Source organism: Echinops telfairi, unplaced genomic scaffold (assembly GCF_000313985.2).
Source record: "Echinops telfairi isolate 266 unplaced genomic scaffold, ASM31398v2 ScPeMD7_1713;HRSCAF=2227, whole genome shotgun sequence".
NCBI lineage: Eukaryota > Metazoa > Chordata > Mammalia > Afrosoricida > Tenrecidae > Echinops > Echinops telfairi.
In genome coordinates, this window is record NW_022105611.1 from 15382517 (window position 1) to 15405035 (window position 22519).

A 22519-nucleotide genomic window follows, 5' to 3' on the forward strand; every position below is an offset into this window, starting at 1 on the left:
AGGAAGGTGGCATAAGAAACTGGTGCTCCCGGAGCACCCAAGATCAGGGAAGTGTTACACGTGCTTTCTCCCCATTTCCTCTAATCTTGCAAAGCACACACCAGCCTGAGTCCTGTGAATTCTCTCCCAGAAGCTGCTGAGAGAGCTTGCCCCATTCCATTATCATCCAAAGAAAGGGGAGAGAATCCATGAGCAGTTAATCCAGGTGACCTCACCATTCTGCCATTGTCATCGCGCTCAGATTAAAGACTTAAGTCTTGTAACTGGGGGCTCACAAAGGCCAAGGACAAATATAATGATGGCTAATTATGAAAGGGATTTGGGCACGGAGCAGGCCTCCTGCCTCCCAGGTGAGGACAGCGGAAGATAGGCTAAGACTCTGTGCTGAGAAACCAGCCCCCTTTTCACTGTGAGTCCTACCCTGGGTGGAGCTGTCAGGTAAATCACAACAATGAAATACTGCTATGAGTCTTCTGCCTCCATTTTTCTCACGGGGTGTGGGGACCCCAGAGGGGACTTGCAGGTTGATTGGCCTTAATCTCAACTTGCTGCCCTCAAGCTGCTGCCCACTCCCAGCGACCCTGTGGGGCAGACTAGACCTGCCCCCGCAAGTCTCCAAGACTGTCAATTTGCAAGAGTAGAAAGCCCTGTCTTTCTCCCGAGGAGTGGCTGGTGGTTTCAAACTGCAGACTTTGCGGTTAGCAGCCCAACACATAAGCACTACACCAGGGCTCCTGTAGGCCTTGCAGACTAGACCTGCCCCCGCAAGTCTCCAAGACTGTCACTGTTTGCAAGAGTAGAAAGCCCTGTCTTTCTCCCGAGGAGTGGCTGGTGGTTTCAAACTGCAGACTTTGCGGTTAGCAGCCCAACGCATAAGCACTACGCCACCAGGGCTCCTGTAGGCCTTAAGAAAACAGCGGAAAGAAGCTCTTGCTTGGGAGAGCCGGGTCTGGTTTGCCCAGCTCTCCGGGCAACTCTGTACTCCCACGTCGGTGACAAAAACACAGGCAGGCGTAGCCCAGAGGTCTGCAGGGAGTCACGTGAATTCTGGGATTCCCAGTGCATCTCCAAGTGATAGTTATACTGCACTACTGTAGTCAGTGTACTATAGCATCCGGGGAAAGTCTGAACGACTAAGGGAATTATGAAAACATGACAGATGCAGGAAGGGAGCGGGGGCTCTTGGAATAGTAGTACCCATAGACTTAATGGACACAGGGTTGTCACCGCTTCTACTTTGTAAAAATCACAAGTCACCTGCCAGGTGCAAGATAATGAAGTCTCACAAGGGGAGGCAGTACCTGTAAGTAAGAAGACTTTGGACCGGAGTCAGAAAGCCCCTCTCTAGTCTTGACTCGGTGGCCACAGGACCATGTGGCTTGGTGCTTGCTGGGTGTCGCCCCACGTTGAATGGCGTGGAGTGGCACAAAGAGCATGGGCCCCGGGATAAACTGGCCTGGGCCCCTGGGCTTGCTGTGCCCCTTTGGGCACAGTAGATAAGTGGAGTCACTCTCCTCTGAGCCTCCGTCTCCAGTCGGGGAAACAGGACTGAATTGTAGTCCCTGCTCCACAGATGAGGCCTTCAGCCAGTGTATGCACAGTGACTAGCTTGGACTCAGCTGATATTTGTTAGTTCAGTCACTAATCAACAGGCAGCTTGATTAGCCATAAGAAAATAAAGATAAATCTGTTTTCATAACCACTTTTATTTCCAAATGGTAAGCCTTGGTCTTTGGGTGGGGGCATGCACAGAACAGTCCTGGCTCTCAGTCAGAGGAAGGGAAGCCCGGTGCTGGCACTCCCCCTCTACTGCCTGTAGCCGTGGTGGGGACCCACTCCAGGTGTTTGTGCCTCCTCAGTGGGGTTATGGCTGAGAGATGAGGCTGAGCTAGCCCAGACTCTGCCTGGCCCATGACAGCAGGGTCTCTTCTGATGAGTCCGACAACTGTCCTTCAGCATGGCTGTCCTCCCTGCCGTTGAGAATTGCCTCCTCTGGCCACTCCGAATGACAAGCTGCCTTTCAGTATTTTTCTCAGAGGTGATGACAAGTGTGCTTCTATTTTCACAACAATTTTTTTTTAATTCAAAAGTGCTACCATTTTTCCGTTTCAGATTTAAGCACAGCCTTCTCAGGTGGGGGGGGGTAAGAAAAAGGCAGGAGCCACTGCTCTGTCTGTAGACCAGGGTCCTCAGAGACACCAAGATGCACAAGGATGTACATCTAGGAGTCCAGAAAACATGGTGCCCGTTTCTCCTGTCTGCCTCCCCCTCTCACCGCCCCACCCCAAGCTCTTCCTGCTGCTTGCCGGCTGATCAGGCTCGGAAGCTCGATTCCACAGCCCCCTCAGTAAGGTCCTCCTGTGTGGAAAGCTCCTTCCGTTCCATCTTCTTTGTGAGGTATGGGCAGACGTCAGAAGTCGCTACTAATGAGCGGCAGCCTTGGGAAGTCACAGCCCGTATTAAATGGGGGCCGTGCGTGATAGGCCTCTACAGATGCGGCTCCCTCCAAAGTCGCCATTAATGGACCTCTGTGGATTCCGCACGGAGCAGCTTCCAAAGATAAATTGACATGGGCCTTTTTTGGCTGTTCACAGGCAGTGAAATACAGATTGTCGGTGAATCGAGCATAGCCGGTTTGCGGCAGATCTTACAAGGGTGTATTTGTGAGAAAGAAAGGGAAGGGAGGGGTGAGGGGAGAGCAGGGCAGGCTTGAGGCTGTTCCCCCAGGGAGGACTCTGTGCTCACAGCACATCCTGGTGGCTCGACCCAGGCAGAAACCAGGGTGTCCAACCTCACAAACGTTTACTGAGCACACACACTCAACAACAGGGCGCACTTACTAAGTGTAAAGTGTATCTTTAATGTTTTATACTCATGAGTGATTGTGGCTAGTTGCTGACCCCTGGCAACCCCTTGTGGGCATAGTGCAACTGCACAGCATGGGAGACCTAAGGCTGTGTGACCTTTCTGAAGGTCACCAGGTCTCCCGAGGTACCTCCGGGTGGGTTCAAACCACCCACCGCTTCAGCTGGCAGTGGAGCACATAACCATTTGCACATCCCGGGGCTCCCTGCTTATGGTCGTCATCTCCTTCAATCCTCAGAGCAACCCTGTGGAGGCTGAAGATCTCCATTTGCCAAATGAGGGAAATAGGAGGTTCAGAAAGAGGTGAAGTGGGTTACCAAAGCCCCCTACCTGGTTGGGTGTTTGGAACCAGACAAAAGACTCTAAAAGCTATGCTTTTAACCGCTAGTCAGAAGGCAATGGCAGGAGCCCTGGTGGTGCAGTAGTTATGTGTTGGACTGTGACCACAAGGTCAGCAGTTCAAAACCACCAGCCTCTCTGAGGGAGAAAGATGAGGCTTTTTTGCCTCTGTAAAGAGTTCCAGTCTGAGAAAACTCACAGGGACAGTTCTGCCCTGTCTTTGGGCCGCTCCTGATGGCATGGAGTCAAAGGCAGTAAGTTGGTTGGTTCCTCTAAAGGCATGGTCATGGTCAGCACTGAGCTTGAAAAGCGGGTGCGGTAGAGAAAGGGAAGACAAGAGATACACCAGGCTGTGCTCAGCACATAAACCAAGTGACAACTACCACTCACCCAACACTTGCTGCGTGCCAGGTAGTGCTCTGGCTTCTCCATATTCGTCATGTGACCTAAGCCTCATGCCCAGCCCTGCCATCGAGTCTATTCCAGCGCACAGCAACACTGTGGGCAGAGTCAAACTGCCCTGTGAGTTTCCGAGTCTAAATCTTCAGAGGCAAGCTGCCTCCCTCAGAGCAGTTGGTGAGTTCGAACCGCTGACCCCGCAGACAGCAGCCCATTGTGTAGCTCACTGTGCCGCCAGTGCTTCTTGATCCCCAGAAGGGAAGGATGCAGTTATTACCCCCATGGACAGATGAAGAACCAAGGCACGAGAGGTTAAGTGTCTGTCCCAAAATCTTGCTGCCAGGCAGTGGCTGAGCTGACATCTGACTCCAGGCAGCCTGACCACAAAGCCCACGTGCTTCCTCTCTGTGATAGAGCCTCTGGGAGTGAGCAGCGAGCTCTTTGAGAGGGGATTCATTACGAGTGGTGAGCATGACATCGCTCGCTGCAAGAGGCCTCTCAGGAGGCTGAGGGGTGTATGGGGTGCAGGGCATTCCTTCTGACCAGAGAACGGGGCACTGCTGGGAAGAGGCGAGCCTTGAAGGATGGACTCAGGCTAATCGTTATTGAAGGGTGGGACATCTGAGGAAAGGAAAATAGAAGGCAAACTTGGAGATCTTTTCATTTTTATTTAAAAAAAAAATATATATATATATATCTTTTTATAGCCATTTGCTTTTTTTCCTCCTCCAGAAGTTTATTTTTGCTAAAGATCCAAATTCGGATGTCTTCACCAATTTATCACTCAAAATCAGATATATTTTTCAGTCATTGTTATACGCACACCTGAAGGGGCTTTGAAAGGTTCATGGAAAACAGAAGGAAAAGATACTGAGATTTTCCCCACAAGCGTTCTGAAGGCCCTTCGTGTGCACACACGAACGTGTGCACGCACTCACATACGTCTGATGGTTGTGTGCCAGCAAGTGGACTCCAGCTCCTGGCTGGTGACCCCACACGACAGAGCAGAACAGCCCAGTGGGCTTCCCACGGGCCATCTTGACGGCAGTCAGTCGCAGGGCCTTTTCTCTGGCAGGGTGCTTCGGCCGATTCGAACCACCAGCTTCTCTGTCAGTGCGGAGCACTTAGCAATGGGCCACCAGGGCGCCTTTAAATGCATCTCGACGTCTGCTGTGATGCATCTGGTTAGATCGCACACACGGGGCATTCTGTCAGCAGCTTGGGTGTTGGGCTTCTTCTTCGCCTTGTGAAAACATGGCTTCCTTCTGTATCAAGGGCCTTAAAGGGTCATTCCCATGCTCTCGTAATCCTACTTTTAAGAACATCTTGCCGGAAAAAATCCACAATGAGGACATTGATTAGTGTGTGAAAACGTAGTCTGATGGAGCTGTAATTTATGTCTCACCAAATCCATTGTTTTTCAATGTGCGATCTAGTGATGCGTAGTATATTTACAAGGACAATCACTGTCGAATTCCAGAACCTTTCCATCACCTCAAAGAAACCACAGACCTGCTAGCCGTCGCCACCCCCCACCCTGACTGATCTACTTCATGTCTCTATGGATTAGCTATTCTCGATATTTTATATAGATGTAGCCGTGCAATATGTGGGCTTTGCATCTAGGCTTTTTTCACTTGGAGTACTGTTTAAAATCTATTGGTTTGCAATGTTACTTATAACTACGGAAAGAGGTAACAATTTGACTATCCATTTTGGTGCTTTGCTTGATACATTATAGTGTTTCCATAGAGTGTACTACAGTACGGCCGGCCGTTAAGAAGCATACCCTAGGCCAGGGTTGGCTCTGGAGTAAAACTGAACCTTGTTAGGGGATATTATTCAAATAATGATTATTTCATTTGGAAAATATATACTTATGGCTCTCAAACCATTTTAAAATTGCTGTGAGGGGCAGGATTGGCTCTTCCATCTCAAAAGTCTTACAACCCCTGGTCTGGGCTCCTGAGCCTATTTCAACCCCCAGAGACCCTGTAAGACAAAGTAAAAGTGTTCCTGAAAAAGGTCCCCAAGATTGTAAATCTTTTCTGGAGCAGACAGCCTCATCTTTCTCCAGTGGAGTGGCTGGTGGGTTTGAACCATCAATCTTGTATCCAAATACTTATCCCATAGTGCCATCTTATGGGGAAAAAAACCCCAAAACAGTTAATGGCATGGCATAAGACCCTGATCTGTAAGAAAAACTCTCTAAGCAATTCTTTTTAGCTACTTATAAATGTTTTAGGAAATATTCTAAAATACAGGCATATACCTAAATATTAGTAATGATTTTCTTCTTTCTTTGAGCTTGGGGATTATGGATAGTCTTTTCTTCCCCAGATTTTTTTTAGTTTTCCTTTTTTCCCCATTCTTCTATAGTCAAAAGAAACACATCTCTCTTTATTTGATCCTTCTGCCTTTGCCAGACACACACAGCCCCTCCCCTCCACCCCTCTGAACAGAATCTGCCTCTCCTCTCCCCTTCAGACCAAGTGCGGAACAGCTACTACATCGGGGCCGATGGCTCCCTCCGGCTGCTGCTGGCCAATGGCATGGAGGTGGCCCTGCAGACGGAGCCCCACCTGCTGGCCGGCACCGTCAACCCCACCGTGGGCAAGCGGAACGTCACACTGCCCATCGACAACGGCCTCAACCTGGTGGAGTGGCGACAGCGCAAGGAGCAGGCTCGAGGCCAGGTCACCGTCTTCGGGCGCAGGCTGCGGGTAAGCCAGGCCCTGCCAAGCTGGAGAAGTAGCTTCTGTCCCTGAGAGGGCCCTTGAGTGATCAGAGGGAGAAGCTTCCAGGGACCTCCGGCTTCCTCACCTGTGGAAGGGAGAAAGCCGGTCCGGGGCCCCAATGTAACGCAAGTTTCTTGTCCATCCTTACAGTCTTCACGTGCACAAAGACGCCTGGCCGTATTGTGAGTTCAGAGCTGGGCTTCCAGCTGTGTAGCATTCCCTCCGTTTCATTATCCACAAAATGGGGGGGGGGGGGCATACCGATTTTACTACGCTCCACCCATTGGGAATACTTTGCAAAGTGCCTCATTCAGAACCTGGCACATAGCACGTGATTAGTAATAGCTGTTACTATTGTTGCTGGTGTTGTAGTCGATGTTGTTAACTGTTGCTAATACATGCCATCTTTGGAGCCTAAGCCACATTTTCCACTCTGATCAGAAAGAATTTTCCTTCAAAATTGAGCAAAACCACCACCATCCTAGCTGTCCCTGCCAGGGGGTTGGCAGCTGTGGTCTGGCGTGTCAGAGGGCCCTGAGCCAGCCTCTCTCTGCCTCGCATCCCATCTCCCTGGAGTGGGACCTCTGCCTGCCCTCAGGCCTTGACGACCCAGTGTATTTTGATGGGGAGAGTGAACACTAATGAACTAGCCCCGGTTTCCAGCACACCGGGGGCCCCGTAGATAGCAAGTATGTATGTGCTAAGCTGACATGGACCACACACACCTGAGCCAGACCTTCCTAACGTCCCCAAGTCACAGATACCTGGGACCCTGTCCATCAGCCCTTTCCCCATCATCAAAGAAAAGTCCACCTAAGCCCCTATTTAAAATGTGCACTGAGCAAGATCTAGAGGGGGCAAGGGATGGGTCCCAGAGTCGCACAGCTGGGTGGTGGTAAGAGCTAGGCAGTAGGCACTCTGCCTTTGTTCGAGGCCCTCACCAGACCCTAGCTCTCCGCTGTACCCTCAGCCGTATTCCATCGAGAACCCTAGTCCTTGTCTAGCGTGGGAACGGCCTCCGCTAGTTGCCTGTTTGGATCTCAGAGAGCCCTTCCTGCCCATCGCCCGCCTCTAGCACCCCTTCCCGGGCCTTGATTGCAGGCGGGCCACCTGTGTACCCTGAGCCTCGGGCTCCTTTGCAGAAACCAGATCATATAATCAAAGCGCCTAGCCCCATGCTGGAAGACCCCAGGTGTTCAGTTAACAGCAGTGATTAGTAATATCGGGATCTCCTCTCTGCTGCAAGCACCCAAGGTTTCCCAGGCTCTAATGGGGCCCCTCCCCCGGCCGCAGATTGATGATGCTCCAGTCGGGCAGCCGCATCTCCGCTTCCTCCCGAAATTAATGGCCACCCACAGTGGCAGCATGTGGAATGAGAATGTTAGCCGGGTGCGCCTCCCATAATGGAGCTCATTTTTTATACAGCTGGGAACTTTTTAATAAAGAAAGATGTAAAATAATCTCGTTTGCCACCACTGCCGGGCCCAGGAAGCATTAGGTGGTTCCCCAGCGAGCTGCTTAATTCAATTTTATTAATTTTTGCCACCAAGGTGTAGGCGCCCCCCCCCTCCCTAGGGGTCTTCTGGAGGTAGTGAGGGGGACTGCTGGCTGGGTATCACCAGCCTGGGGTCAGGGACTGAAGGGGACCTTCCAGATAGGTTCAGTGAAAGGCCCCATCATCGGCAATGTGGTCCGTTTCTCCCTTTCCCTCCACTGCAGAGCGCGCAGCTCCAGCCTCCAACGCCTCTGATTCTTCACGGGACGCATCTGCCCCACTGCTGTTGCTTCTGCGCTTGTGTTGGATTGCCCCAGGAAAGCAACCTTCTGATAGTCAGGCAATCTGCAGTGGAAGCTGTGGCGGCGTCTTCCTTATAAATCCTCATCTTCAGGGCCGTAGAATTTGGACAGGGAGTGTGTCTCCTTCCACTGAGAAAGGCCCGTGATCATGTGCTGCCCCTTAATGGAAATTGTCGCAGCCATGTACCCGGTACCTTCTCTGTGCCCAGCCGTCCACGGGCTCACCTGCACGTGGTTCTCCACGCCTCGCAGCCACCCTGTAGCTTGCTGTGTCTCTACAGAGAGAGCCGTGCTCACGCCGCGTTGGTTCCAAAATAGAGGCTAGGCGCTTGGCCTTAATTCCTAGACCAGGGTTCCATTTCTTTTCTTTTTTCAACCACACAGGGCTCTGGAAAGGGCTTTTCATTCAGCCCAGGTGTGGGGTTTTTCAGCAGGGGAGCTAAAGTGTCTGCCCATCTCTTGGGTGTTCCCTGTCCCCGGTCAAACTTAACCAGGGACGAAGGGAAGGGAAGAAAAGGCGCCCACATGGCCCGTAAGACCAAGAACCAACAAGAGGGAGCCAGCATCTCCCTTTCATAGTACCGGCCAGGCGTCCAGAGTCCTTTGCCAGAACCTGAGAGGTAGATCCTAAGGCAGAAGCAGACCCTAGGAGTATGTTTTTTTATTAAAATGTTTTTAATCTAACTTATTGCTCCCCCTATGGGCATCCTACATTTCTGCCTCTGAAAAGAAATTGAATTGCATGTTGACCTAGCAGAGCGGGTGGGCAAAATATGAGGGATGCTTGATCCCGGAGGCAGGGCCAAAATATCCCAAAGTGAGGGCCAGGTCAACCCTCTGCCAGAGAAGTGCCTCACATGCAAGCAACACTGTGCCCGGGCCGCCATGGCCAGGGGCTCAGAATAAGCTCTTTGCACTAGGACTAGCAGAGAGGACCAAGAAGCCGTAACTGCGTTAGCAGGAGAGATCCCACAGGGACATGGACGGGAAGCCCAGAGCTCTGGGAAAGGGTGGCGAGCATCAAATCTAGACTTATCCCCTCAGCTGTCTCAGGATCTGAGGCAAGGCCGCTCACCGCCCCGCACTCCCTACCCCTCCCCCCACCCCACCCCCACCCCCACCCCTGCACTAGGCTTCCTCAGGCCTAGATGCGATCTCAGAAGTTAATCACCAGGTCGATGTTTATGTTTTGAGTCCTCTGGACCACTCTTTTCAGGAGTCAGCCAAGGAAGGTCTGTCTTTGCCTGAGTGCCCTCCTTTTAAAAAGCCCGCACTAGAGAGTGAGGCGGACCACCTGGGCATCGGCCCATGGGTGCTCGGCACCCACCTTGACTTCATCCTCATGACAACCCTACCCAGTAGGCATCCCTATCCCCCTGTGACAGACAAGGAAACAACATCAGAGTGCTGCCAAGTGACCGAGCCGTGCAGGCTCCCCGAACCCCGAGCTTTTCGGGACCATTCAGAGCCAGCTGAAGCATCAACCTCAGTTTCTCATGCAGCGGATTTGTTTTCTCTGTTCTTCCTCCAGGTTCACAACCGAAACCTCCTGTCCCTGGACTTTGACCGTGTGACCCGCACAGAGAAGATCTACGATGACCACCGCAAGTTCACCCTGCGGATCCTGTATGACCAGGCAGGGCGGCCCAGCCTGTGGTCCCCCAGCAGCAGGCTCAATGGCGTCAATGTGACCTACTCCCCGGGGGGTCACATTGCTGGCATCCAGAGGGGCATCATGTCAGAGAGGATGGAGTATGACCAGGCGGGTCGGATCACGTCCCGGATCTTTGCCGATGGGAAGACGTGGAGCTACACATACTTAGGAAAGGTAGGTGTCTGTCTCCCTGGCTCTCTGGCTGCAGCCGGTCCTATGCCAGTCACTGTGACTCAGCCCACGGCCAGGCCCAGCCCGCTGATCTCAGTGAGATGGTTCTAACTGGTGCTGCGAAGGGGAATAGAGCCATCTTGAAGAGCCTGGGGCTCTGGTGGGGGCAGGAAGCACATGAGTGGCTCACGGTGACCGCATGGTGGACGGTGTCTTGCAGTGGCAGGATATGAAAATGCCCCGTAGACTGGGGCTGGTATCAGACCTGAATGCTGACTGGACCTACTGACCAAGACGTGGGGTGAGGAACCAGGAGCGTTCTCCCAGGTTTCGAGCACATGGGAGACCCATGGCAGAGAGCAAGGCAGATGCCTAAGCATCAGTGTTGAGGCTGAAGGCAGAATCGTGAGCTCTGAGTGGTGGGCTGCAGGTAGGGAGACCTTAGTAAATCCCTCATGGATCGGGTCAGGATTGATTTCAATCCAATGGCTAGGTAGCAGAAAGGGTCTGAAATCCAGAGCTGGATAAAATGGTAGCTCTGCTGCCCCTTGCCAGATGCTGCATGCCTCACTTCGGGGCCTGGCTCCATCCTTTGTTTGTGCTCCATGGCCCCTGCCGGGGCTCAGTCTGCCTGCCCTGCTGTACGCTGGGTAAGCGTCCCTGAGACTGATGTTCTCTGGTCGAGAGCCGGGGTGTATGTCATCCAGCACACTAAGACCCAGGCCCAGAGCGGGAAGAACGTTCCCAAGGCCACACACTAAGCTCATTTCGGAACCCAGGTTTTCCCATGGCTGTCACAGCCAGCCCCACCTCTGGGAGGACATGTGACCTGTTACTAGGTAAACAATTGTTCAAAGCCTTCAATGCCCTTCTCAGAGCATGGCCTTTATCCTAGAGGCCACAGGGAGTCAACAGAGGTTGTTTAGCTGGCACTAGACATTGTCAGTGGGAAGATGGATCTGAGAGAGCAGGCGGGAGGCTGTCACAAACACCCCAGGCCACCCACCCCTTTCTCACCCAGCGTCACACAGTGGGGTGGACAGAGCTGCTCACAGTAGAAATCAAATGGCCCAAGTGACCTGGGCCCTGCCAAGGCCAAAGGTGGAGAGAAATCCCCACCTGAACACATCCAGAACCCATCTGCAGTGTCCTGTGTGGCACACCGGTTGGAGAGAAAGCGCTGGCTTGGGCTGAATGTACGAGAACCACCAGTGTCTTTGGACTTGGATTCGTGTCCGTGAAGTCTCCAGTGCATAGACGGTGCTGACTTCATTACTGTTCTCTAGTCTACCTCTGGTGGGCTCTGATATCCGCCGCAATGGCCGCCCAGAGACTCACAGACAAAATTCATGAGTCAAGGGTTTATTAAGTCAACAAGTTGTAATGTCAGTGAGAGATGCTCAGGGGAGTTGTTTACTGGGATGTGCTGTAAAGGTCTGCTAACAAGTGCCCCAAAGGACATTCCACTCTTCAGGAGGCCTTGACCCCAAGGCACTTGCTGAAGTTCTGTGGGTCCATTAAGTGCCCAGAGGCACCCAACTCCACTAGCCAGCCTCTTGTGCAAAAACACTCAGCCTTCTTTGCTCCGTGGGTTGGGAAGCCCAGCAACCTGTCCCCTGCTCTGGCTCCTGGTTCTGCTTCTCTGATGGTGTAGCCGCCCTCTGCACCCGGGACGTTCACCGTACAGGGATCTCGAGTCCAGAGGACGCACCCCACTCCTGGTGGCTGTTGGTCATGAGATCTCTGCTCGTGTTGCTTCATACACGGCAGGATGCCACTCCAGGTGGAACCCGTCAGGGTCTTCCCCAGCCCTCTTACCAGACCCATGCAGGGAAAGGTCGTGTGGTGGGAGTTAGAGACTTGGGTGAGAAGAGCCACGTGACACCCCGTCCTGATCTCTGCTTACCTTCCCCTGCAGTCCATGGTGCTGCTGCTCCACAGCCAGAGGCAGTACATCTTCGAGTTCGACAAGAACGATCGCCTCTCCTCTGTGACGATGCCCAACGTGGCCCGGCAGACGCTAGAGACCCTTCGCTCGGTGGGCTACTACAGGAACATCTACCAGCCCCCCGAGGGCAATGCCTCGGTCATCCAGGATTTCACAGAGGACGGGCACCTCCTCCACACTTTCCACTTGGGCACCGGGCGCCGCGTGATCTATAAGTACGGCAAACTGTCAAAGCTGGCGGAGGTGCTGTACGACACCACCAAGGTGAGCTTCACGTACGACGAGACGGCGGGCATGCTGAAGACCATCAACCTGCAGAACGAGGGCTTCACCTGCACCATCCGCTACCGGCAGATCGGGCCCCTGATCGACCGGCAGATCTTCCGCTTCACCGAGGAAGGCATGGTCAATGCCCGGTTTGACTACAACTACGACAACAGCTTCCGGGTGACCAGCATGCAGGCCGTCATCAACGAGACCCCGCTGCCCATCGACCTCTACCGCTACGACGACGTGTCGGGCAAGACGGAGCAGTTTGGGAAGTTTGGCGTCATCTACTACGACATTAACCAGATCATCACGACGGCCGTCATGACCCACACCAAGCACTTCGACGCTTACGGTCGGATGAAGGAGGTGCAGTACGAGATCTTCCGCTCCCTGATGTACTGGATGACCGTCCAGTATGACAACATGGGGCGGGTGGTGAAGAAGGAGCTGAAGGTGGGGCCCTACGCCAACACCACCCGCTATGCCTACGAGTACGATGCTGACGGGCAGCTGCAGACGGTGTCCATCAACGACAAGCCGCTCTGGCGGTACAGCTACGACCTCAACGGGAACCTGCACCTGCTGAGCCCTGGCAACAGTGCCCGGCTCACCCCGCTGCGGTACGACCTCCGGGACCGCATCACCAGGCTGGGCGACGTGCAGTACAAGATGGATGAGGACGGCTTCCTGAGGCAGCGGGGGGCGGACGTCTTTGAGTATAACTCGGCCGGCCTGCTCGTCAAGGCCTACAACCGGGCCGGGGGCTGGAGCGTCCGGTACCGCTATGATGGCTTGGGGCGGCGGGTGTCGAGCAAGAGCAGCCAGGGCCACCACCTGCAGTTCTTCTACGCAGACCTCACCAACCCCACCAAGGTCACCCACCTGTACAACCACTCCAGCTCCGAGATCACATCGCTCTACTACGACCTGCAGGGACACCTGTTTGCCATGGAGCTAAGCAGCGGCGACGAGTTCTACATCGCCTGTGACAACATCGGGACCCCCCTTGCGGTCTTCAGCGGAACGGGCTTGATGATCAAGCAGATCTTGTACACGGCCTATGGGGAGATCTACATGGACACCAACCCCAACTTCCAGATCATCATTGGCTACCACGGGGGCCTCTATGACCCCCTTACCAAGCTCATCCACATGGGCCGACGGGACTACGATGTCCTGGCTGGCCGCTGGACCAGCCCAGACCACGAGTTGTGGAAGCACCTGAGTAGCAGCAACATCATGCCTTTTAATCTCTATATGTTTAAGAACAACAACCCCATCAGCAACTCCCAGGACATCAAGTGCTTCATGACAGGTGAGTAGCGGGATGCATTCAGCGGGCAGAACATTTTAGCTTATAAAAGGCCCAAGGGTAGTCCAAAGAGAACTGTTGAATCTATGTTTCCTGACCACAGGCTGCCCCTTTTCCTAGCATGAAGTACCACCCCCACCCCCAACCAGTGTCTTGGGTGTTTCTGACCAAGAGACCGGCTGGCTATGAGGCCCTGGTGAGACAAGATTAAAAAGGAAAATCACTGCGTCCTATCGGCCGTGCTTCGCAGCAACCCTGAAGGACAGGGTAGAACTGCCCCTTTGGGTCTCCGAGGCCTCGGATTTTTAGGGGGGTAGACAGCCTTATCTTTCTCCTGTGAAGGCACAGGCGGGTTCAAACTACTGACTTTGTGGTTAGTTAGGCTACTACGCCACCAGGGCTCTTTCTAGATGGGATAAGAATCACTAGAAAGTACAGTCAGTTCTCTGATTTGAGATGATATGGTGGGAAACCCAGAGACTTTGGACCAAGCGCTGGATCCTGCATGTCTACGCTAGGAGATGTTACCAAAGTGATTGGCAGCCATGAATTCCTGACTTGTTCATGGGAATTAGTCTAACTACCTTGACTATGGCAAATTAAGTATGCATATTGGAAACCTTAGCACAACCGGTGTAAAAAGTAAAACAGATGGAATGACCTACCCACGACTAGAGAGACATCAGAATATTAAGAAAAAACTCAATCCGAAAACCAAACCCAACCCACTGCCGTCAAGTCAATTCTGAGTCAGGGGAACCCTGTAAGACTTCGTCCAGCTGCCCCTTTGGGGTTTCAAGGCTCTAAGTGGGCAGTAATCAGATGCATCCCCACTTACAAACCCTGCACTCGCCTCTTTTGTCCTGGGACACGGTGCTCTGGCTGTAATTAACGGCAGCGTCACTCATTCAACAAGTGCATCTTCCGGGTCAAGCTGGGGCGAGCACGAGGATCTCTGCCGGGGAAAGAGGAGGTGGACATGTGGTGCCCAGTGGGAGGGAATGCTGGCTCTACCCAGAGATTTCCAGGAAGGCTTCCTCAAGCAGCTGGCCGTCCAGGTGGGCTTATGAGGGACTCTTTTTGCAAAACAATGTGGAAAAGGGATCCCATGGTGGGCCATGCCAACTTCCATTGAGTCACTTCTGGTATCTAGCAACCCTCTAGAGCAGCGGTTCTCAACCTGTGGGTGGAGACCCCTTTGGGGTCAAAGGACCCTTTCACAAGGGTCGCCTGATTCATAACAGTAGCAAAATGACAGTGATGTAGTAGCAACGAAAATAATTTTGTGGGGGGCGGGTGTCACCACAGCATGAGGAAGGTTGAGAACCACTGCTCTAAAGGGTTTCTGAGGCTTATACACCCTTATGGGAGCTGACAGCTTCATCATTCTCCCACAGGGCAACTGGTGGGCCTGAACTGCTGACCCTATGGTTACCTGCCCCACAATTAACATGACCAGGAATGAGATGGCAGTAATGTAAAATCAGTGCCCCTAGGGACGTGCCCTCTGGGTTGGGCTCTGCCCCTGGTGGGAGCCTGGTGCTGCTCAGCAGCCAGAGGAGGAGCTGTCTTCCGGGGAAACTCCGAGTGAGCGGTGGAGAGCAGGAGTCCGACCGTGGAGAAGAAGGGAACGAGGTGTCAGGCGAGGGGGATAAACAGAGATTGGCGGGCTGTTGATAAACATGAGTGTCCTCGCAATCTTTCTCTGCACTCACCACGCTCAACTTCACGATGGAGGCGACATTCCCAAGACATCTGTCTGGACCGAGCACCCCCTGCGCTTATCCTGCATTGGGTTTCCTGTTAGCTGTCTGTAGCTGAAAAAAACTGAAACAGTACCATGGAAAATGTGTTTTTCTATCAGGGAAAAAGGAAAGTTGTTACAGCTTGCAAAACACGTAGTCCTCCTTCCCCCCTTTTTTCTATACACCACCATATACTTATGGCTCCCTTCCAAAATGGAGCTAACGAGCTGCTTTGCTCTGACAGTGTGCTCAGCACTTGGCAGCTATGGTCTGCTTGAAATGCCACCATGATCCTGTGATGTCACTGGCATTTCCCCCATTCTGCAGATGAAAACATTGAGGTTCTAAATGATAATTTGCCCAGAGTCTCACCATTTTAGTCCACGGAGCTTAGAGTCTAACCCAGGGCTCTCTGACTCTAGAATGCGGTTTACTACATACCAGTGGTAGTGTAGTGGATTACGATTGGGCTGCTAACCGCAAGGTTAGCAGTTCGAAACCACCAGCTGTTCGGCAGGAGAAAGATAAGGCATTCCACTCCCATAAAGAGTTCTGGTCTCGGAAACCCCCAGGTGCAGTTCTACACTGCCCTGTGGCGTCGCTAGAGGTCAGCATGGACAGCATGGCAGTGAGGGTCTCCAAAGCCAGAGTTCTAGCAAAGCAACCACCCAAGAGCACTTGACATTTCAAGTCAGTTTCCACTTTCCTCTTCAGTTAAATATCAGTTGATTCCGACTCTGTACCAGGTCTGCACGGAGGATCTAGGGGGGCGTGGGGCTTGGTGGTCACCTTTGCAGAGCTCATGGTCTAAGACAGCATTTCTGAAATGTCTAGGTCGCAGCCTACCGTAAGACAATTTTTTTAATTACTGCACTAAAACATGGAAACAAAAGTTTTGCAAAACGGTACCAAAATAAGATTAAACTCGTATATTTTCTATTATAGTCAAACCTATGCCATTTCAAAGTAAGTGCTGGTTACAACCCGGAGGACTGATTTTATTAGGTAGTGGGGCAAATCCAACCGTTCGAAAACCCTGGTGTGCAAAAGAAGACTGCATATACACAATTCCACTTTCGGGGAAATTCAGAAAAAATTGGTCTCTCTGTACTAAGAAACCAAAATACAGCTGAATTTCCCTTACCCTTAGCCTTTGCACTTCCAACCGGGCTACCCACACCCCTGCACTTGGCTGCTCTTCACCTCCAGCAACAACAGAAACAAAGTATCTTTTTCCCAAAAAAAAAATTCTGTCAAAGTTCCTGAGATCTTCTCTGGTTGGGTCGCCTTGGGCCCCATGACAGTGCCTGAGCTAGCCACTCTGGCAGAGGAGATCAACACATGGTAGGCTGTCCCTCTTAGTCGAGGGGCAGAGAAACAGAGGAAGGCCTCAAGGAGATGGATGGACACAGTGGCCTAGAAGATGGCAGAGGACAGAGCAGGGTCTCATCCTGTGGCACACAGGGCCCCTAAGCTTTGGGCACATAGGAACCCACTTGATATCATCTGACAGCAACACTAGGCTTGCCCTGGGTCACATGATTTCCTGAACCTTGGGTGGAGTCAGCTTTCCTAAAATCACAAGTAGAAAGAAAGGGAAGGTAGAATGGACAATGAGGAGGCAACTCACACACCCCCAAAAAAAATGCTCACCATAGACATTCCAAAGGTCTGAAATGAATAGTTAGAGGAATGTGATGGTTTGTTTTTTAATTTGAGAGAAACACCTACCTCTGATATCTCAAGAAGTGCCCCTGAGTGATGAAACAGATGGGTAAGCACGTGGGTATAGATGGAAAGGTTGGCAGTTCAAACCCACCTACCAGCTCCTAAGAAGAAAGGTTGGTGTGGCTTTGGAAGCATCCAAGGGCACGAAGCCCTGTGCTCGCCTCTGACGGACACACGGAGGGTCGCCGCCCTAGGCCGGAGTTGACTCTGGTTCACTTTGGTTTTCTGGATGTCAGAACAAGGGTGGTCAGATCGCCACCTCTTCAGAAAAGCACTGCAGAGAAAGGAATGAATAATAAATGCTCAGGATTTTCCTCAAGGCGTAATGGGAAAATTCCCCACCTCCCATCCCTTGTAATTAAGACCCAGCCCTCTTTTCAGCCCCTTAATTTCCTGGGAATATGCCGTGTTCCTGATGGAAGTTTTCCTTTTCAACTGACAGATCCCCATGCAAGTCCTCAGGCTAAAGGGCTTTGTTGGGTTTTTCCTTTTCTTTCTTTTTCTTTCCCTCTGCTTTGCTTGTTTTAATTTTCCAAAGAGCCATCTACCAAGATTCCTGGAATCAGAGTCCTAGAAACTTGGTGGTGAGAACTACTCAAGATATGCTGGTCCAAGCCCCTCCTGGCACCAAAGAGAAAAGTGAGGTCCTGGGACAAGCTGCTCCCTCTCCCCCAAATGGCAGATCCTGCAGTTATTATCTGTCCTCACGGTGTGGCAAGATAGGCATTCTGTCCTCAAAGAGGCTAAGAAATGGTCCATGTTCAAAGACCTGAGCAAAGAGAACTTGACCTTGTTTTGTCTTGCCCTGGCTACCACAGCCTGTCCCATTCAATGGTTTTGCCTGGTCCGGCTGGAGGTGGGTTTAAACTTTGTTTCCAAACGTCCTTTTCTGACCACCACTGTATGGGTCCTTTGAGTTTCATACCCAGGAGAGAAGGATATCAAAAAACAGAAGGCAAGCACAGGTTCTTGAATCTGAGGGCACCATGGGATCGATACAATGGAGACAGGGACACAGATGTTGACCCCACAGGTGGCTCCCACCACTGGGTGGCGGTTAATCTTCAAGAAAACTTTCTCAACCGGTCCGGTCGAATACTTTGTCCTCCTTGAGTTTTCTTTCTTTCTTGAATCAAAGTACTCATGCTCCTGTTTCAGCTCCCCGACAGAGCCCCGTGCTCAAGGTGAAGGTCTGTGTGTGACTCAGGTTTCTCTCTGCCACGTTGAGACAGTCCTGAGCACAACAGGCAGTCCGTGACAGGGGTGCAAGTAACTGGGTGCACGCCACAACCCCTTTTCTTTTCCTTGTGTTCTGGCTTCCTGGATCCCTTCTTCCCAGAGCTGAATGCTGCTTCTTGAAATGGCTAAGTCCTACCTCTATCTAAACCTAATATTCTCTTATCCTTTCTAATCCCCCCCCCAAAGTTAAGAAATTAGTAAATCCCATGCCTGAGGCTAGCTCCTCACACGTAATGTTCAGTCTGGGAAATGAGGCACAGAGAGGTTAAGTGACCTGCAGGAACTGTCAGCAAATAAAAGGCAGGATCCGGGTGGCGATCTGTGACCTTGGGTTCAGGCCACCTCCATACCCAGGGGCATTGTAGTCCAAGGCCATCAAAGCTCGAAGGGAGGGTGAGGAGAGGACCGAGAGCTGTTTGTTAAATGAAGTCAGTCATTGAGACTTCTGGGGGTCGGGTTGGCCTTCGGGTTTCCTGTGGTTGTTGGGTGTGAGTGGGGGAGATTTTCACTCATCCACCGCTGCCCCGCAGTCTAAGGCTGGAGGTCCGTGGAGGGCTGACAAGACACAGGGAAGACTGGCAACCCAGGTTCGTACTTCAGCTTTCCCCTTTCTAGGAGGAGGACAGGGGTGTTAGCCTTTCTCCAGTGTTACAGGTGCTTGCCCGTGTTGACGTGGCCGGTAACCGCCCTCCCGGGGTCTCTCCCCCCTTGTACTAATAAGCTGCTTTAGGGAGAGTCACATCTGAGGTCTGCTCTCTCCATGGGGACATGTCTGCTTCTCTCCCGCCCAGATGTCAACAGCTGGCTGCTCACCTTTGGATTCCAGCTGCACAACGTCATCCCAGGCTACCCCAAGCCGGACCTGGATGCCGCGGAGCCGTCCTACGAGCTGGTCCACACGCACATGAAAACGCAGGAGTGGGACAACAGCAAGGTGAGACCGCAGGTGGGACTGTCAGACCGCCTGGAGCAGCTCCCATGAGCTTTCCAGGAAAGCTTGGGCTGATCCTGGAAATTAGGGGGGCCCCTGCACTGTGCCTGCCAGAGAACATCCAACAAATTTTCAGTCACCCCACCACTGTTCATGTTCACTGTCAGCAGCACACAGACCCCCCACAAGCTACGTTAAAGATTGCCATACGTTACAGTGGGTTTGGTGTTTGATGGCTTTTGCCATCATCCGGGACAAAAGTCCAAAGAAAGAAGGTGTGTTCTAAATACAAATGTGACCTTTTCTGAACACCTTCAAGGAGCCCTGGTGGCGTCGTGGTTACAAGTTAGGCTGCTAACTGCCAGGTTGGCAATTCGAAACCACCAGCTGCTCCGAGGGAGAAAGACGAGGCTTTCTACTGCCATAAAGTGTTACAGTCTCACTCACGGGCGGCTCTGCCCATCCTCGAGGGGTGCAGCGAGTTCCGTTCAACTCGATGGCAGTGAGTTTGTGCGTTTAAGTGGACCTCATCTCGTGTGTTACCCACAAATGCCCCATGGTGTCCCTGGTCGCACTGTGCAGAGTGAATGCCCAAGGCTGCCCCGTGCCCCGCAGCAGGAATGAGTACAGCTGAGATTTAAACTCTGATCGCTCGGTGCTCACTCACCTCACTGAGTGTGGTGCCTGACATGCTACGGGTTCAGTAAACATGACTTTCTTTTCTATTCCTTCTATGGGCCGATTTCAAAGACTAGCTGGAGAGGTCCTTAAACACAATCTTATGCCACCTGATTACATTAAACATGGCCTTTGGGGCCCCCCCCCCCTGCATTCATGGATTCTTTATCAAGCACCACCCTGCTCCCAGAGGGTGCAGGGTGAATGTGGAAGAGACCAGGAGATCCCCGTCCAGAGGTCACCGCACCCAAGAGAAGCAGAGCTCTTGGGTTGGGATAGGCAGGTTATTGGTGCATTGGGAACTATCCATGCTACCCTCGTCACCCCAACTCTTCTAGACCTCCGCTTAGCTCACCCCTTGCCCTGGACGCCGGAGGATGTGATTCTGCACCCCCTTGCTCAGCTGGCCCCTTGTCGTTTCCTCCTTTGAAGCATGTATTGCAGCAGACTTGAGTCCCTGATTGCTTTCCAGTGTCTCCCTTAGACTGTGAGCTCCAACTGGGCAAGTGCTGGCTCTTTATTGGGTGCCGAGTGTACAGCCTAGTGATGTCTCAACTCAGCTCACTGCCATCAAGTTGATTCCAACTCACAGCGGCCCTATAGGACATGGTAGGACTGACCCTGGGGGTTTCCAAGACTGTTACTCTTTACAGGTGTGGAAAGCCTCGTCTCTTCCCAAGGAGTGGCTGGCAGGTTCAAACTGCTAACCTTGCGGTGGGCAGCTCAACACATAGCCCACTACGCCACCAGGGCTCATACAGTACACGCCTGGAAACATTGTTTTTAACAACTAGATGGTTGAAGGAAGTGATGAGACAGCCCTCTGGCAGGTATTTGCTCCCATTTTACAGAAGAGACCAGGAGCCCAAGACCTTGCTGAAGGTCACTAGACTAGAAAGTGGCAGAAGGTGATGGGAACCTAAGTCTGACGTGCTGCCAAGCCCAGCCTCTTCCTGCTGCCCTAGCCCACCCCCTCTGCCTACCCAATGGCCGCTAGTCCCACCCCCGCCCTGCCCCATGCTCTGCCCCAGCTGCCTTTGCTGTCCTGGGGCTGGTTCAACAGCCGTGCTCCTCCCCCTGCAGCTTCCCCCACCCCCACCTCGGCGCCCCAGCCTGCCTGTTTTGCCAGCCTCGCCTGTCAATGAGTTATTGATTTCTGCCCTTGGCAAGCATTGGAGATCTTTGTTGTTGAGCACTCTTGCTTTCGTGAAACTCTAGGAAATAATTGTTCACAGACAGGGTTCTATTAATTATAAAGAGGACTTAATTTCGGGAGAAACCGATGGTTCTGTTTCTAAAGCCATTTCTCTGAGCTGCTGCTAAGGCCTCGGAGCCTTCCTGAGCACAGCTTCTCCCCAGCTCCCCGCTTCAGACAGACGTGCAGCAGGCACTCCAGGCTAGCTGGATGCATCCAGCTGGTCCCCAAGGGCACCCATGAGCAGGGGACACTGCGGGGCAGAGGTCCTCCTGGAGAATCGTTTCGGAATACCATGGAGTGCACTTGTCATCTTGCTGTGCCTCCTCACCCAAAATGCACAGCTTGTCCTCCCCCATCTAACATCACCAAGTCCCAGCTTCAGCATGAACTTGGCCCTGAGCCCCACTTCTCCACCGTCAGACTACAATCTCCTGAGCCTCATCTGCGCCTCTCTGCTCCAACAGCCTGAGGCCGAGCCTCTGCGTCAGAGAGAACTGTGTTCAATGGTTGACTTGAACGACTTACCAGCTATACTGGAGGGAGGTGCCCTGGTGGTACAGTGAGATGTTCCCTGCACTGCTTAACCACAAAGTCAGCAGTTCGAACACACTAGCCACTCCTTGGGAAAGATGGGGGTTTCTAGTCCCATAAAGATTTACAGTTTCAGAAACACACAAGGCCAGTTATAGGGTTGCTATGAGTCAGAATTGAGTTTGGTTTGGTGTATACCAGAGGGAGGACCCTGCTGGGTACCGGGTTATGCACAAGATCAGCAGTTCAAACTCACCAGTCACCCCTCGGTGGGGAAAGATGAGATTTTCTGCTCCAGTAAAGATGGACAGCCTTGGACACACAAGGGACGATTCAACGCTGTCCAGTGGGGTCACTGTGGGTCAGAATTGAGTTTGCTTTTGAGTGTACGAGGGGAGCTTCAGTAAGTCCAGAGAGAACATCCCGAGCTTTTCGTTGTATCTGTCCACAAGCTTTTGGAAGCTTGCTCGTGTGATCGTGGGCCAGGGCAGCCCAACCACAGGAAACGACCGAAGAGCCCATCGGAGAACAGGTGTTAAGGCTTTAGCTCAAAGATCAAGAGACATCAGCCATCGCTATCAGTCCCTCTCTCAGCCCACCAGTTGTCACCCTGGTTGGAATCATTGGTTGTCGTGGGTACCTCTCCCCAGTAAGGCGGTGAGCAACTCAAGGGCAGGAACAGCATCCGATTCATTGTGGGGGCTTCGGTGCTCAGAACACGACCTGGCACAGAATAGGTGTTCCTTGAACAGTGTCTGAACCCCCACCCCCTGCCACCGCAACCCGAGAGGGCAGGGGAGAACCACTCCCCAGGGTTTCCAAGACTGTAAAGCAGGGGTGAAGAACATCCAGCCACAGGCCGTACATGGCCTGAGAAACCATCTATGCCAGCTCATGCCACACGCCTCGCCAAAGGCAAGTAGTTCCAGGCCTCGCCTTAGGGGTGAGTTCTTTTGGCATTTGACCAGTATGGCCC

At 52.5% G+C, this 22519-nt stretch overlaps 1 protein-coding gene across 1 annotated transcript in view; it reads left to right on the forward strand.

The window, feature by feature from the left end:
- The window catches only part of LOC101654740 (teneurin-4), a 278141-nt gene that overhangs the window by 254077 nt on the left and 1545 nt on the right, over positions 1-22519 (forward strand). Inside the window, exons 23-26 of the mRNA XM_045293084.1 lie at positions 6091-6326; positions 9670-9966; positions 11882-13496; positions 18997-19139. Coding sequence (XP_045149019.1) covers positions 6091-6326; positions 9670-9966; positions 11882-13496; positions 18997-19139 — 2291 coding nt within the window. The remainder of the gene's footprint in view (positions 1-6090; positions 6327-9669; positions 9967-11881; positions 13497-18996; positions 19140-22519) is intronic.